Source organism: Lathamus discolor, chromosome 4 (genome assembly GCF_037157495.1).
Source record: "Lathamus discolor isolate bLatDis1 chromosome 4, bLatDis1.hap1, whole genome shotgun sequence".
NCBI classification, from domain to species: Eukaryota; Metazoa; Chordata; class Aves; order Psittaciformes; family Psittacidae; genus Lathamus; species Lathamus discolor.
The window spans coordinates 57747280-57760562 of record NC_088887.1 but is presented as its reverse complement, the minus strand read 5'-3'; the positions used below and the strand labels follow the sequence as shown (position 1 = coordinate 57760562).

The window sequence follows — 13283 nt, the reverse complement described above, 5'->3', positions numbered from 1 at the left end:
TGATGAAATAGCTCCAGTCTGTACTGTGATCTCCCTCTGTGTGGGGGGTGCTATATAAATGGATTATTGTAAACTCCGTCCCACAATCAAAAAAAATCCCAACCCAAACACAACAGCTCCTTTTTCTCTAAACAGAAGAAACCCAAACAACTACACACAAAATACAGACTAATCTGGAAGTTTTGAAAGTTTGAATCATGCTTTTCCAGTGATGGGAAATGTAGTCATATAACCATTGATCCACTTCCCACAAGTGGGAGTTTTGTAAGCTCCCTCTGTTGTCCTTGAGCGTTCATATTCAGGATTCATGGACTTCCACACCTTGCAGCTGTGTTGTGAGAAAAAGGAAGGTGCAAAGTAAAATGAATCTAGAGATTTAGAAACTATGTGTTAAGTAAGAAAACTGTTAGTCCCAAAACAAGCAAGTCCAAAGGTTTAGTATACCCTAAAGATGTAGACCACATCAAGGAGTTCAAGTTCTTGGGTACACAGGACATGAAAATTTCCATTTTTTGGGGTGTTTGCATGTGTACCAAGTTACAATAAATTCCAGAGGTCAGGAGTATTGCTGCTATTCCATGAGCTACCTTTATGACTCAAGTCCTAATTGTCTTTCTAGCAAGGCACTGGCTTCTGTAACGTGTAGGTACACACACTTTATTGTTGATGGGAGAAACTGATTATATAATGCTTGTAATTTGAAGCTTACCTTCATTTAACATACTGAAGTGCCAGTAGTAACATCTTAGAAACAAGTTGTCAGTCACTTTTAATTTGTAGACTGTAGTTGATTTCTTGAGAACGCATACATTACATCTATAAAAAATATCATCTTACTGCATGATTAATTCAGTTAAAAAATTAACATGCTGTTAATTTTCAGGGGCTGGGGAACTACTTGGTAGTAATCAAGTTGCCTTATGTCTCTTAGGAAATAGCTGCTGAAATAAAAATAAATCTCTGCTCTACTAGTGTAGATGATCTAGCTGTAGCAAAAAATATATGTTTAAGAACAAACCATGTTACATCTTTTTATTGTCATTTTACATCCATTAGGATCGAATTGTGTCCATGCCTCTGGACAAGGACCATGAAGTAGCAGTTCAAGCCATGAAACTCTTGATGCTTATGTCACAGTAAATAATTTCTTTTTTAATTTACTGTATTGTTTTAACGGCAACAAGATCCAGATACAATCCTGATGAGTCTTCCTATAATCAATTACATGCTGGGAAACAGTTGCTCCTGGCAGGTTATGAGTTACAGTTAAAGCTGCTTAAGATATGTCATTTTCTTTCTGAGGGAAATACCAATGTTGACAAAAACCTTTGTGCTGAGAATCAGTATGAAAACTACATTTTATATCTTCCTTCTGAAAGGAAATGCCATGTTTTCATTTTGGCTTTTCTCAAACAGAGCGTCTGCCTGTCCTGGGGGATGTCCCCACCCCATCTTCTGTCCCAGGGTTGCCAGGCCTTGACCTGATGATGGCTCAGGGAACTCTGCCATCTTCCCTGTCTCCCCATCTGATCCAGGAAGCCTTGAGCTTTGAGGCTATTGCTAGAATTTGAACTTTCAGGTTCGTGTCTCCATGGCAGAGAACTGGGGAGCTATTGGGCCGCAGTGGACTGGCTGACAGGAAATGAGCAAGTGTATGGTATCTTGGTTGTGCAGAAGTGGAAGACTAACAGAAAAGTTGTTTTCTTGGGAAATTAGCAGCCAGCCATAGGTTTGATAGGCTAATGGCAAGCTGGAAGTGTGTGGGACAACCTAGACTTCATGTTACAGAAGTATATGAATCCTATTCTGATATATTCTTGATCAGCCTGGTTATTTTGGAAATGGCTTTATTTGCAAAATATGTGAAGAATAAATTTTCTGTCTTTTTTTTTCAATGCAGAGTGAGAATAAAACATCCACTGCATTTAATTGTTAATACAGTTAAGATGTTAGAACTCAATAAGTGTCTCTTCTGTCTCAGAGTGTAAGTTGAATTCTGCTGATGCAGCTGCTTGCTTCCATGTACAGTGTGGCTTATTGTCCAGTAGTCTTGTGGGATTTGCTTTTCCATTTTAAGGCAGAAGTATTGGTCATTGCTAATGCGGTTGTGGACTTTAGTGGACCAAATAATATGGTGTTGTAGGTATTTACATTAAATTACAAGGACATTTGTCTACTGAAATGCTACTTTATAGTCTGGTCTCCTATCTCACTTCACACTCCATTGATTTGAGTGGCATTTCTTTAGGCTTGCTTCAGCATATGCATCAGAACAGCATACGATGCTGTGAACATAGTATGCTTTTCTGAAGGGAGTACCATTGTTTGGGCCTCACTATAGTAGCTAGGGTTATATTGTTTCTGTGTTTACAACATCCATTTCTACCTCGCTTGGTTCTCCATGGTGTGTAGCTACTGGAACAAACCACAGTGCTGTGTCTGTGTATAAAGTGTCCCTGTGCTAGGAGGAGCAGCACGCCATTGTTGAAGTACAAAGATTCTACACACCAGTTATGGCTGCCCTTGTTCTGTGTCTGCACTAACAAGTGCTGTATTGGCACTGCAGCTGCTTGTCATTTCTGACTTTATTATAAGGGATCACGTTCTCATTAATGCAAGCTGCAGCTATAAAAGTTTGATCAATGTTTCTTTTTCCCTGAAGCAATTTTTCCTAATTTTTCTTAAATATTATTTGGAATGTGAATAAATGCCTTCTAAAGTTTTCTGAATGACATTTTTACATGATAAAATGCAGTTTTCATAAGGAAAATGACTACAGTTTGTAATTGTTTTTGATTAGGTTGTGTGGAGGCCTAGAAAATAGATGTTTCTCTTTCTTTTTGCTCATCTGTTGCATAGCCGTCCTCCTTTCTGCCTCCTCCTCTCCCCAGTTGCTCTGAGCCCTGCTAATTTGGCTTAATTACTGGAGTGATGAAAGTGGGAATTCAGGACTCAATAAGCAAATTCAGTGACAGCTCTTCTTTTTGGTAAGACTAGTACTGGCCAGTCTATAAAACCTCTGTGAAGAGAATGCAGACAATATAGACAGTCACACGTACAGGATTCTTAATAAAAGCCTACATCAAGATGCTTTTCTAGTAGGAGAAAAGCCTATGCCTCAGTACCTAAAACAGAGTGTGAAAGGACTCACTGCTGGCATTGCAGAAGCAAAGAAATTCCAGGGCTGTTGTGTCTCAAATAGGAATGTTTCATAGCTCAAACCCAGTATCCGTATATTGAGCAGTAATGCTGATTGATACATGCAGTAAAACATGAAATGGGGTTGGGGACAGCAACTCCCCTTTCTTTAAAGAATAACAAATGACAGCTCGTATAAATGGGACTTCTACTTGTGTGCATTGATGTAATCAGATTTTTTGCCACTCTTGTCATGCTGCATCTTTTGTTGTTTCATGACGTGTTGGCAAGAAGCAAGGCCAGGAGTCACTTTTTTCCTCTAGTTAGTCCATTGGGTGCTCTGTGACTTTGGGGAAAATTCACCATATGAGTAACTCTCTTTTACTGGCTTCCTTAATTGTATTTTGGGTGAGTACAGTAGCAAGACTTCATTGCCACTTAATTATTTTTGTGGTGTTTTACAGTTGCAGTTGAGCAATTAGCTTCATGGATGTTAGTAACTGTTTTGACCATCTTAACCATCACTGCATTCGCTACTCTATGTGCTACTCACCCATATGCTAGCTAGAGAGGCAGTGAAAACACTGATCTTCACAATTCACTTAAATGTGTTTACATTACTGAAAAAAAAAAATCCTGGTGCTGATTAAAATACATATACCTGGTTTGTTTGGGTTGTTTTTTCAAACCCATAATTGTATTGTCATCTTGTCTATTTCTGTGAGCTGCAGTTTTTGTCTTCTTTTTTGTTGCATGTAGTCTCAATTGAATGCCAAGGTCTTTGAGCTAGTAGATTTCTATTTTTACACAGCATGATGTGATCTCAAAACTGAAATAAGCCTATGAGGTTTGGCATAGTAGAAATTATTAATGTTACTGAATTATGCATAATTGTTAGTATTAATGTTGCAAAGGATCTGAGAAGGAATGGAACTAGGAAGGAGTTAGAGGGAGAAAACATGAGTGGCAAAGAGAGACCAAGGAATTATACTGAAAACATTGCTCTTCAGGAGGCAAATTAATTCAATGTGCCTACTCCAGTTAATTCTATTCATTTTTGTGTACTTAACTACCTAAAAGAGTAGAGGGATTTTGGAAAAGAGAAGCAAAAGTAATTAGGTAACTGTAGTAGATGAATGAGCAAAGGTTACAAGTGGTGGAGGGAGGGGCCCAAATCTACAAATAGCTAGAATACGTAAACAGCACAGGGGAAAATTACTTTGTGGTACATTAGTTAAATGTAACTAGAAATTAAACTGAGTTTTAAAGACAAAACTCTCAAAAGTTTGAAATCTAGAAGAGCTGCCTTAGTGATAACTGAGAGTATACTACATAGAATCAGAATAGTTAGTGGTGGAAAGGACCTTAAGATTGTTCAGTTCCAACCCCTCTGCCATGGGCAGGGACACCTCATGCTAAACCATGGCACCCAAGGCTCTGTCCAGCCTGGCTTTGAACACCACCAGGAATGGAGCATTCACAACTTCCCTGGGCAACGCATTCTAGTGCCTCACCACCCTTATAGTAAAGAACTTCCTCCTTATATCCAATCTAAACTTCCCCTGTTTAAGTTTTAACCTGTTACCCCTTGTCCTATCACTACAGTCAGGACTTAACATAAATAGTTTTAAAACTATTCAATGGAGCTGACAAATACATTAATTCTTACCACAGTGCTTTGACAGTGGTCAACAGAGTTAATCCAACTTGAAAGTCAAGAAACTGAGTCTTGTGTTTTCCCAGTGTCCTGCTTAGCACAGGAGGCCTGGGTCAAGTAGGCGTATCACTGTTTGGCTTAAAAAGTCTTAAATCTCCATTCCAATTCTCAACTAGAGCGTAAAGGATGTTTTAGTTTGGAGAGGGAGGGGCCACACTGTAGGAGGAACTTGAAAACTGGCTTTGGCAAAGGATGCCATGGGAAAGTAGAACTAGAAACATACGTTATATTTTAGTGGTAGGTGTAGATGTCCCATGACAAGTAATTCAGTGTCAGCAGAGTTGAACTCTATGATTCTGTAGTGTTATTTCATAGCTAAGCCATGGACTTCAGAGGAGACCTTGGCATTTGTTAGGGAAATGCACTGTATCTAGCTTGTTTAGACAAGCCATTGCGTAGAAAAACAGTTTATTAAAGGCTTAAATGCTTAATTATAAAAAGTGCTTAAATTCTATGCTTAAATTATAAAAAGTTTTCATGTGATTGTAAAAAAATAAGATAAGGAGACATGCTATGAATACGAATAACTAAATTATTATCTTTAGTGGCCTTTAGGAAAAATAAAGAAATGTTACCTTGAAGTTGAAAGAAGTAGCTCATGAAGCAGTGAAGCAAATTATACTACTGCCCAGTTCTGATTTCTTGTATCAGTAACTTGCTTGTAGCAGATTAGGTACTATCAAAAGGTAATGGCATGGAGCTCCTCACAGCTCCCCTGTGATTCTTTAAGGTCCACCACACCCTTTTCAGGTGGAGTTATTGTAGTGCTTTGTCAAACCTATTCCAAACAAAATAAAGGTGAAAGACCAACACAGAACAAAGGCATGTGCCTTCTCCTCTATCTTATCCTTTTTTCCATCCTCTCAGATTTATGCTTTCTTGGAAGTTACCTTTAGCAGTTTTCTGCCATCATGCACCTCTATGCAAGAACCTTGAGATCTATTCTGAAATCTTTCCTGTCTGAAGAGTTAACAAGAAAAATAAGAATTCTGTGTCTCCTAGGGTTATGTTTCTTAACCAAAACAGCATGGTATACAGCATCTGTCTAATGTGCATCATCCTGCATTCTGTCACAGCATAATCATAGAATTGCAGTGTATTGCAACATGCTAATCTTATTTTAAAATGGGTGGAAAAGGACTCTTGTTCTATTGTAGTGGCAATCATGTTATCTTGCTAATCATCACTGATTTTGATGGTTATCTTTGTTATAAGCAATAGCACAGAACAAGAGAGGCAACTGTAGCAGTCATGTCTCTTGGCATAAAGCAAAATGGAAGAAATAGCAAGATAAAAAAATCTTTAAACTGGTGCCATGTGCAGAACAAAATTGGTCTGTGATCCTCCCCTAGAATATCCCAACTTCTTTGTGACATGTTCACACTGAAGTGCAGAGAAAATGATATGTCATGACACTGGTATGTGGAAAGCCATGCCTGTTTATTTTTAGGCACCTAAACACTGGCAGGCACTTCTGGCTTAACCTTTATCTGTTGCTTGGCATTCTGAGGGCTGTAAACTTACGGCAGTATTATTGCTATATTTGAAGTATTCTTTGAATGTTTGATGATTGGCTTGTGTATATATAAAAGACAGGTACCCGTTTACTGTGGTGGTATTAGTGGCAGTAGGAGTAGTCAGTGTTGCTACTTCCAGAGGCAAGCAAAACCCCTAAGCATGCATTTGAGTGGGAGCTACGAATATAAACCTCATTGTATCACTGAGAGTAGTGGTTGAGCAGTATATGAAGAGTAGTAGTACATACAGATATTCCCTCCTATCCAAAACCTACAGGTTTTCCCCTCCTTTGTTTCTATGTTATTTAGGAAGTGCTTCATACAATAGTTCCACCTGTTCTTGTATTGAGGAAGGAGGAAATAACACTGCTGTAGATTAATGTAAATTGGGGCACATTTCTAACCTCTCTGAAGACAAAGTTAAAAACAAGGAGGGTGGGATTTCAGAATCAAGAATGGCTGAGTTAGAAGGGACCTCTGGAGGTCATCTGGTCCAACTGCCCTGCTCAAGCAGGGCCACCTAGAGCCACTTGCCCAGGACTTTGCCCAGATGGCTTTTGAGTATCTCCAGCAGTGCAGACTCCACAACCTCTCTGGACAGTCTTTGACAGTGCTATCACCCTTGCAGTAAAAATGTGTTTTCTGATGGCTGGAGGGAACCTCCTGTGTTTCTGTTTTAGCCCATTACCTCTGGTCCTGTCATTGAGCAGAGCCTGGCTCCATCTTCTTTGCGCTCTGCCTTCAGGTAGTTATTGATAAGATCCCCTTAAGCCACCCTTTCTCCAGGCTGAACAGCCCCCGCTCTCTCAGCCTTTCCTTATAGGAGAGATGTTCCAGTCCCTTAATCATCTTTGTGGCCCTTCATTGAACTCTCCAGGATTCTGTGTCCCCTTCATCCCAGCAGTGGTCTCAGCACTCCAGGCATGGCCTCACCAGTGATGAGTAGAGGGGAAGGATCACCTCCCTTGACCTGCTAGCAACACTTCTAATGCAGCCCAGGATACCATTCACTGCCTTTGCTCAAGGGCACGCTGCCAACTCATATTCAACTTTGGGTCCATGAGGACCCCAGGCCCTTTCCTAAGGAAAGGAAGCTTCTAAGGAAAGACAGTTGCACTTGCACTGGAACAGGAGAGCCCTGAATTTCTACCCAAAGAGATGGCAGGCATGTAGCTGAGCTCTTCAAGCTATCTGAACAATTTAAGCAAAGAATATTTTAAAATTGAGACACACAGGTGTTGCATTCACTATTTCCAGAAATGTGCTAAGAAGAGAACACCTGAAATATGAAGAATAAAGCCCTCAAATATGAAAAGAAATGTACATTTGGCTGGCATGCTCATACAGGAAATTCCATTTAAGCTTAAAAAAAAAAAGATTTTTACTGTAGGGGTGTCCAAGACTGGAACAGGTTTCCAGAGAAGTTGTGGAGTCTCTGACTTTACAGACATTCATAAACGTGACTGGATATAACCCTCAGCTGATCATCCTCTGAGCAGTGTGTTGGGCATTTAGTCCGTGGAGATCCTGTAGATCTTCAGAGGTGCTGTCTGTCCTCAGCTGTTCTCAATTTTTGAACGTATGTAGAGAGAAAATTTCAAGGACTTCTTCACAGAAATGAGTGCTTTAAAGGAACTAAATAATAGACTGACATTAAAAAAAAGGAAAAAAGTCGTGTCAGACTGCTAGTTTATTTCAGTAAATTCGCCACAGCCTTTTAATAAAAAGAGTCGCTGTATCATGTATTTTGACTCCTGTAAGTACAGTTTGTTGTCAGTCTTTGCTTTACTCTCACCTGTTAAACTTGTAGAAGTTTAATAAATATGATACTTCATTCATGGCTTCACAGAGCACAGCAATGTTGACTCATTCTTATACTCTGATGCACTTTCAGTTTCCTTCTGTTTAATCATTTTTATTCTATTTTCCCAGTTCAGAGGTGGCTGAAGAGGAGATGCATAAATATTTTTGCTTATGCTGATTTCATTATAGGTATACTTAGTACTTTGTACATGTCCTAAGTACAAGTATATATTTAAGGGAATTGAATGTTAAAACAGGCCACCAAAACCTGCCTTGACTTTGGTTGAGGGCAAGTGTTATCTTGTGAGCTTGACCCATCACTTTTGGAGACATATCATCAGCACTTTCATGTGAAGATCTTTTCACTGTTCCAGTGACCACTGTAAGCAACCATGGAAAAAACATGAAAAATTCAAGTGATATATGAGTAAATACATTGTAAAGCTAAAATCCATTCCAACTTCTATACTTGTGAAGCTATTGGCTTTGAGAAGTGAGTGTTATCTCGTCCTCTCCCCCAGTTTTAAATCCCAGACAGTGCTAAAAAATATTTGCAATGGACACTCCAGTGATACTCTTGCTTAGCATGAGCTCATTTTTTTTCAGTCAGGTTGGAGGATGCTTTGGGGCTTTGTGACTTGTGAGAGTGTTAAAGGATGCAATGGGTTTGAAGACAAATGGGCAAGTGCAGGAAGGGCTGCTAATTTTTCTAAGTCATCACTCCCAGAAAATAGAGAGCACAAATCCTCAATTTTAGAGAAGGTGTTGGGCCACAGCCATAGATGGTTCTAAACTGTTACTACCTGAGGACTGAGTGCAGGAATAAATATCCTTTTCCCTTACTTCTCTGTAGAAGGGATTTTGTGTTGCTCTTTCATTTTTTGCAATAACTTAGTCTAATAAAGTTGTTGAGGCAGTAAGGAGCAGGCATTTTGAAACTAATCCTTGCTTTGGGCTTCACTCCTCTGATGTCTCTTTGGGGGTTATTCCACATTGATGCTCAGTTTCCATTTTTGAAAATGGTTGATATTTGTACCTCTCATGGAGTGTTCTAGGTTTACTGGTTGGCATGTGATATTCTCAAGATGTGTAGCTGAGTGAAAAAATTATGACATTGGGTACTTGCACAGAAAGGTCACAGTCATGCTATCAATGTGTTTTGATTTCTTTTTACATGTGACTGTATAAGCCTAGTGTAATAGAGTATGGGTTTTAAAATACTGCAGTAAATAATTTAAAAATAATGTGTACTATAAAATAAAGGCTCCTTGTTTGTTAACTTCTGTGGTGAAAAGCTAAGCATAAAGCAGAGGCATGACTTTCCTGTTTTATTGCTATTACTGTTTTTACTGTGAACCACTAATCAACCTAAATTATACTTTAAGTTAATGTTCATGTCCATGCCGTGGGCCTGATTTATCATGGCTCACACAGCTCTGTATCTGTGCACAGTTAGTAAAAAAAATTCTGCTGATTTTGTTTGCTAGAGCTTTTAGATATAAGCTACAAAAATTTAGCTGTGTAAGCAAGTTGCATGGCCACAGATCTAGTAAAAGCTGGACATAACATTCATAATATTATTTGCAGATAAACCTGAACTATAACTTCTGTTGTTATTTTTGCCTAGGAACTGTGAGGATGTGTTATCAGCTGAAGACTGTGAAACGTTATACCAGTTTGTTTACACTGCACACCGTCCGCTTGCAGTAGCAGCTGGAGAATTTCTTTATAAAAGGTATCTCTGCCTGCTTGCATGCGTACTTCTTGCATATTCTGATTTGTTTCAGAATAAAGGTGGGTTTATTTCAGCGGGACATTAAGCATTCATTTATCTGTTGGAAGTGTGTACCATGAGGATAGTAGATGAGTTTTCTTCTGCTGAATCAGAAGAGGAATGCTGTCTGGGGGTAATTGCTTGTTCCCCTGCACAGCCCTGCCAGAATAAGCATGAGAAAAGCTGCAAGGCTAACACAGAATATGAAGCAACTGACTGATCCACAGATGCCATGCAATTTTGAGAGCATACCTCCTTTCTTTCTACTTTCTTTTCCTGTTGCTTTGCTACTTACAAGCTAATTCATCACCTGGCATCTGCTGGATTTCCATAGCTTTGGTGATTAATCACAAAAATGGCCTCCTCTTCTCCCTTTGGAAGTTGCCTTATACATTGTAAAGGCTTTGAATAATGAGAGATGCAGCAGATTAAAAAGCCCTCCCAATTTTCTGTCAGGTTAATGAAGTACAGGGTTTATCTTCCCCAGGAGTAACTCTTGTAAATGGGCTTCTTATAACAATGGTTGCATGAAGTGAATGGAGTTGGCATGCTAAAATGAGAAGAAATAAATATTCTGTCTCTGCAGCTGAGAGAAGTAATTTTGCCTTACAAAGAGGAATGAAAATAAAAATATTTTGGCAAGACTTTTGTGGGAAAAATTCAGAAATAATAATAATTTGTGTTTTCATACATGCAGAATCTCCCCTTAGTTGTCTCTTCCTATCTGGCTGACTTGCTGACATTCTGGGTTTTGTGGAGCCAAGCCCAAGAGAAAGACGAAGATAAATTTGTGTTTTGATGAGTCTTCTATCACATCTGCTACTTAGTCTTTTGTGTTGGTCCTGATATTCTATCATAAATCAGGAGTTTTTCCCTCTCAGAACACTGCTGCTTTTTGTCATTGGAGTGATTGCCCTGGTAACTTTACTTTTTCTACCCAGCTTGTCAGTGCAATGCGGACCCTTTCACCCTGTAAACCTCATCCTCTCCTTGTTTATCCAGTTCTTCTCTCCAGCAGTTCTGCCAGTATAGAAGTGTTCGTTCTAGTGTGCTCAAGATGTTAGGCTCTTGTCTTTCCCTGGTCATATTGCTAAAAGTTTTAGTTTAAATTCTTATGTTTCCCCTCTCCCTCCTTGGTTTTCATGAAGTCTCCTCAATTTCTGCATTTTTAACTTAGGTTAATTACTTAGCTGGCATAAATTATACCAGCAGAAACACTTCTGAAAGTGTAAGCTTGTATTGACATTGAGTAGTGTAGTCCTGCTCTTAAATCAAGCCATTTGGGCCTTACATTAATCTGCAGGGGTGGCCTTCCTGTACTTATCTTGGGACTAGCATTTTTTGTAAGCAGTACAGTCACACCAATTTTGGATAAAGAGAGAAATGGAAATTGAAGTGTCATATTGTGCTTCATACTTCAGAGAGAAGAGGAAGAACAGTTTTTCCACTCTATTTGTAAAGTCTATTTGATTTCCTCTTATAAATACAAAATACCGTGCTTTCTTTAAGAAGCTTCAGTTCCAAGATGTACCATGATATGAATAATGGTGGGGTAGTAATAAGTCTGCTCTGTTGTTAGTGTTTAAATTCAGCCTAGAGCAAGCCCTTTTTCAAGCATGAGTGAATGCCTACCTCATTATATGTTCAGCTTTATGGAATCTGCATCTGTTGTCCAGAAAGCTGGCAGGGTACCTGTGAAATTGTCAGAAATAATCTCTGCATCCACAGGGAGAGCAGATATCTTATAATGGAAAACAATCAAATCTCTTTTCCTTTCATCTGATGAAAGTCTTATGTGATTTGGAGTTATAAAGTAGACATTTAGAAGAAATACAGTCTTTGGGATCTTGACAGATTTAGTGTTACATTGGCAAATGAGTATAAGGAGAATGTGGCAGAACTGGACTGACTTCCTTCTGTGTTGCCAGGTTGCTTAGTCATGAGGGAGATGAAGAAGTTCAGCCCAAAGGAGGAGGGAAGTTTGGGGCGAGTACTGACCAGCTGAAAAGATTAATACGTTTTTTCCTGGACAGTAAGGTGAGGAGAACAGCCCCAGCAGTAAGCCTTTTAAATCCAGTGTTGAATGTTAAATCAGGTATTGGCTCCTTTTGAAAGCTATTTCTGGTGGTGAGCTCTGAAATGTTTGGTGTTTGGGATGTTTTCACTCTCTAGGATGAGTTTTTAATGAAGATGTGTCTGTTCTGTTGTATTAAAACTGATTTACAACTATGCTAATGGAGAGAATCAGTGCTTGAAGTAGTTTCTGAAAACAATCTGATGGACTAATGCCACTGAGTGAGGGTTTTTGGTATGTGTCTGTGTTCTTCTGCAGGCAGATATGGGTAGCTGCACCATCGCTCTATGCTGAATGAGAACTGCGTAATTTTACTGAGAGTTTTATCAGCTTAAGTGCTGTACTTCATTATTTGGCTTTTGCTGTGGTGCAGACCTCTGTGTGGCCAAAGTGTCTCAGGCACAGCAGTTTTGACTCTTTTGCAAAGAATTTCACAGATATTGCTTAAAACATTGACTCATTTCCAGTCCCAAGATTTAGATTCTAGTCCCAAGAGTTTTAGTTGTGATCAACAATATAAAAGCGATACGAAGCTAGTTTTAAAGAGATTACTTTACACAGTAAAGGTATCCTAAAAAGAGGAAAGAGAAGCTTTTTTTCCTGCTTTTTTCCCTCTACTTTTCTGCTTTGTATCAGATTGAAGACATGGTGTTTAAACGTTGATTATCCTCAGACTGAATATGTTGGAATACTGTGTGTGAATATATGTGTGAATGACAAAGGTTTGTAATTGGAAAAAGGGAGAGGAACATGGGAAACTCTATTTCTTTTAATTATATATTTGCTTCTATAAGCTTGTGTTTTTAATCCCTAGCTACACAAACATGTTGCATACCTCATAGACAGCTTGTGGGACTGGGCAGGCAAATTCCTGAAGGACTGGGAGTGCATGACCACTCTTCTATTAAAAAATGCTGAAGAAGATGACGAAGGTGAGTAAGCAAAGAGCTTAGTTTTGTCTGAATGAATCTCTTGATACTGTTTCTTTGAACTTCAGCTAGTTTAGGATCATTCATATTACAGTACCCTTTGATCCCAAATACTGGTCCCCAAGGGCCACAAAGCAGATGTAACTCAATGCATTGCCAATGTCATATTTGTATCAACATATTTGTTTTATCCAGTATTCTGTATTTATGTATTGCTAGTTCAGAAACTTTGCAAGAATAATTGCATAATTAAGCCATAATGCATATGTAACATTTACTTTTTCTGTGTCCAGAAGTTAAGAATCTAGATTAACTGATTGAAGTGCAGTAC

The 13283-nt window shown here is 38.9% G+C and overlaps 1 protein-coding gene across 7 annotated transcripts in view; it reads left to right on the top strand.

The window, feature by feature from the left end:
- Positions 1–13283, top strand: part of LOC136013545 (cohesin subunit SA-2-like) — a 59020-nt gene that overhangs the window by 23641 nt on the left and 22096 nt on the right. For 6 of the 7 annotated variants that reach the window (XM_065677565.1, XM_065677562.1, XM_065677563.1 and 3 more), the window contains 5 exons: positions 1057–1136; positions 1901–1984; positions 9803–9910; positions 11878–11986; positions 12838–12955. In XM_065677565.1, coding sequence (XP_065533637.1) covers positions 1057–1136; positions 1901–1984; positions 9803–9910; positions 11878–11986; positions 12838–12955 — 499 coding nt within the window. The remainder of the gene's footprint in view (positions 1–1056; positions 1137–1900; positions 1985–9802; positions 9911–11877; positions 11987–12837; positions 12956–13283) is intronic. The other variant, XM_065677566.1, reaches the window with a different exon arrangement.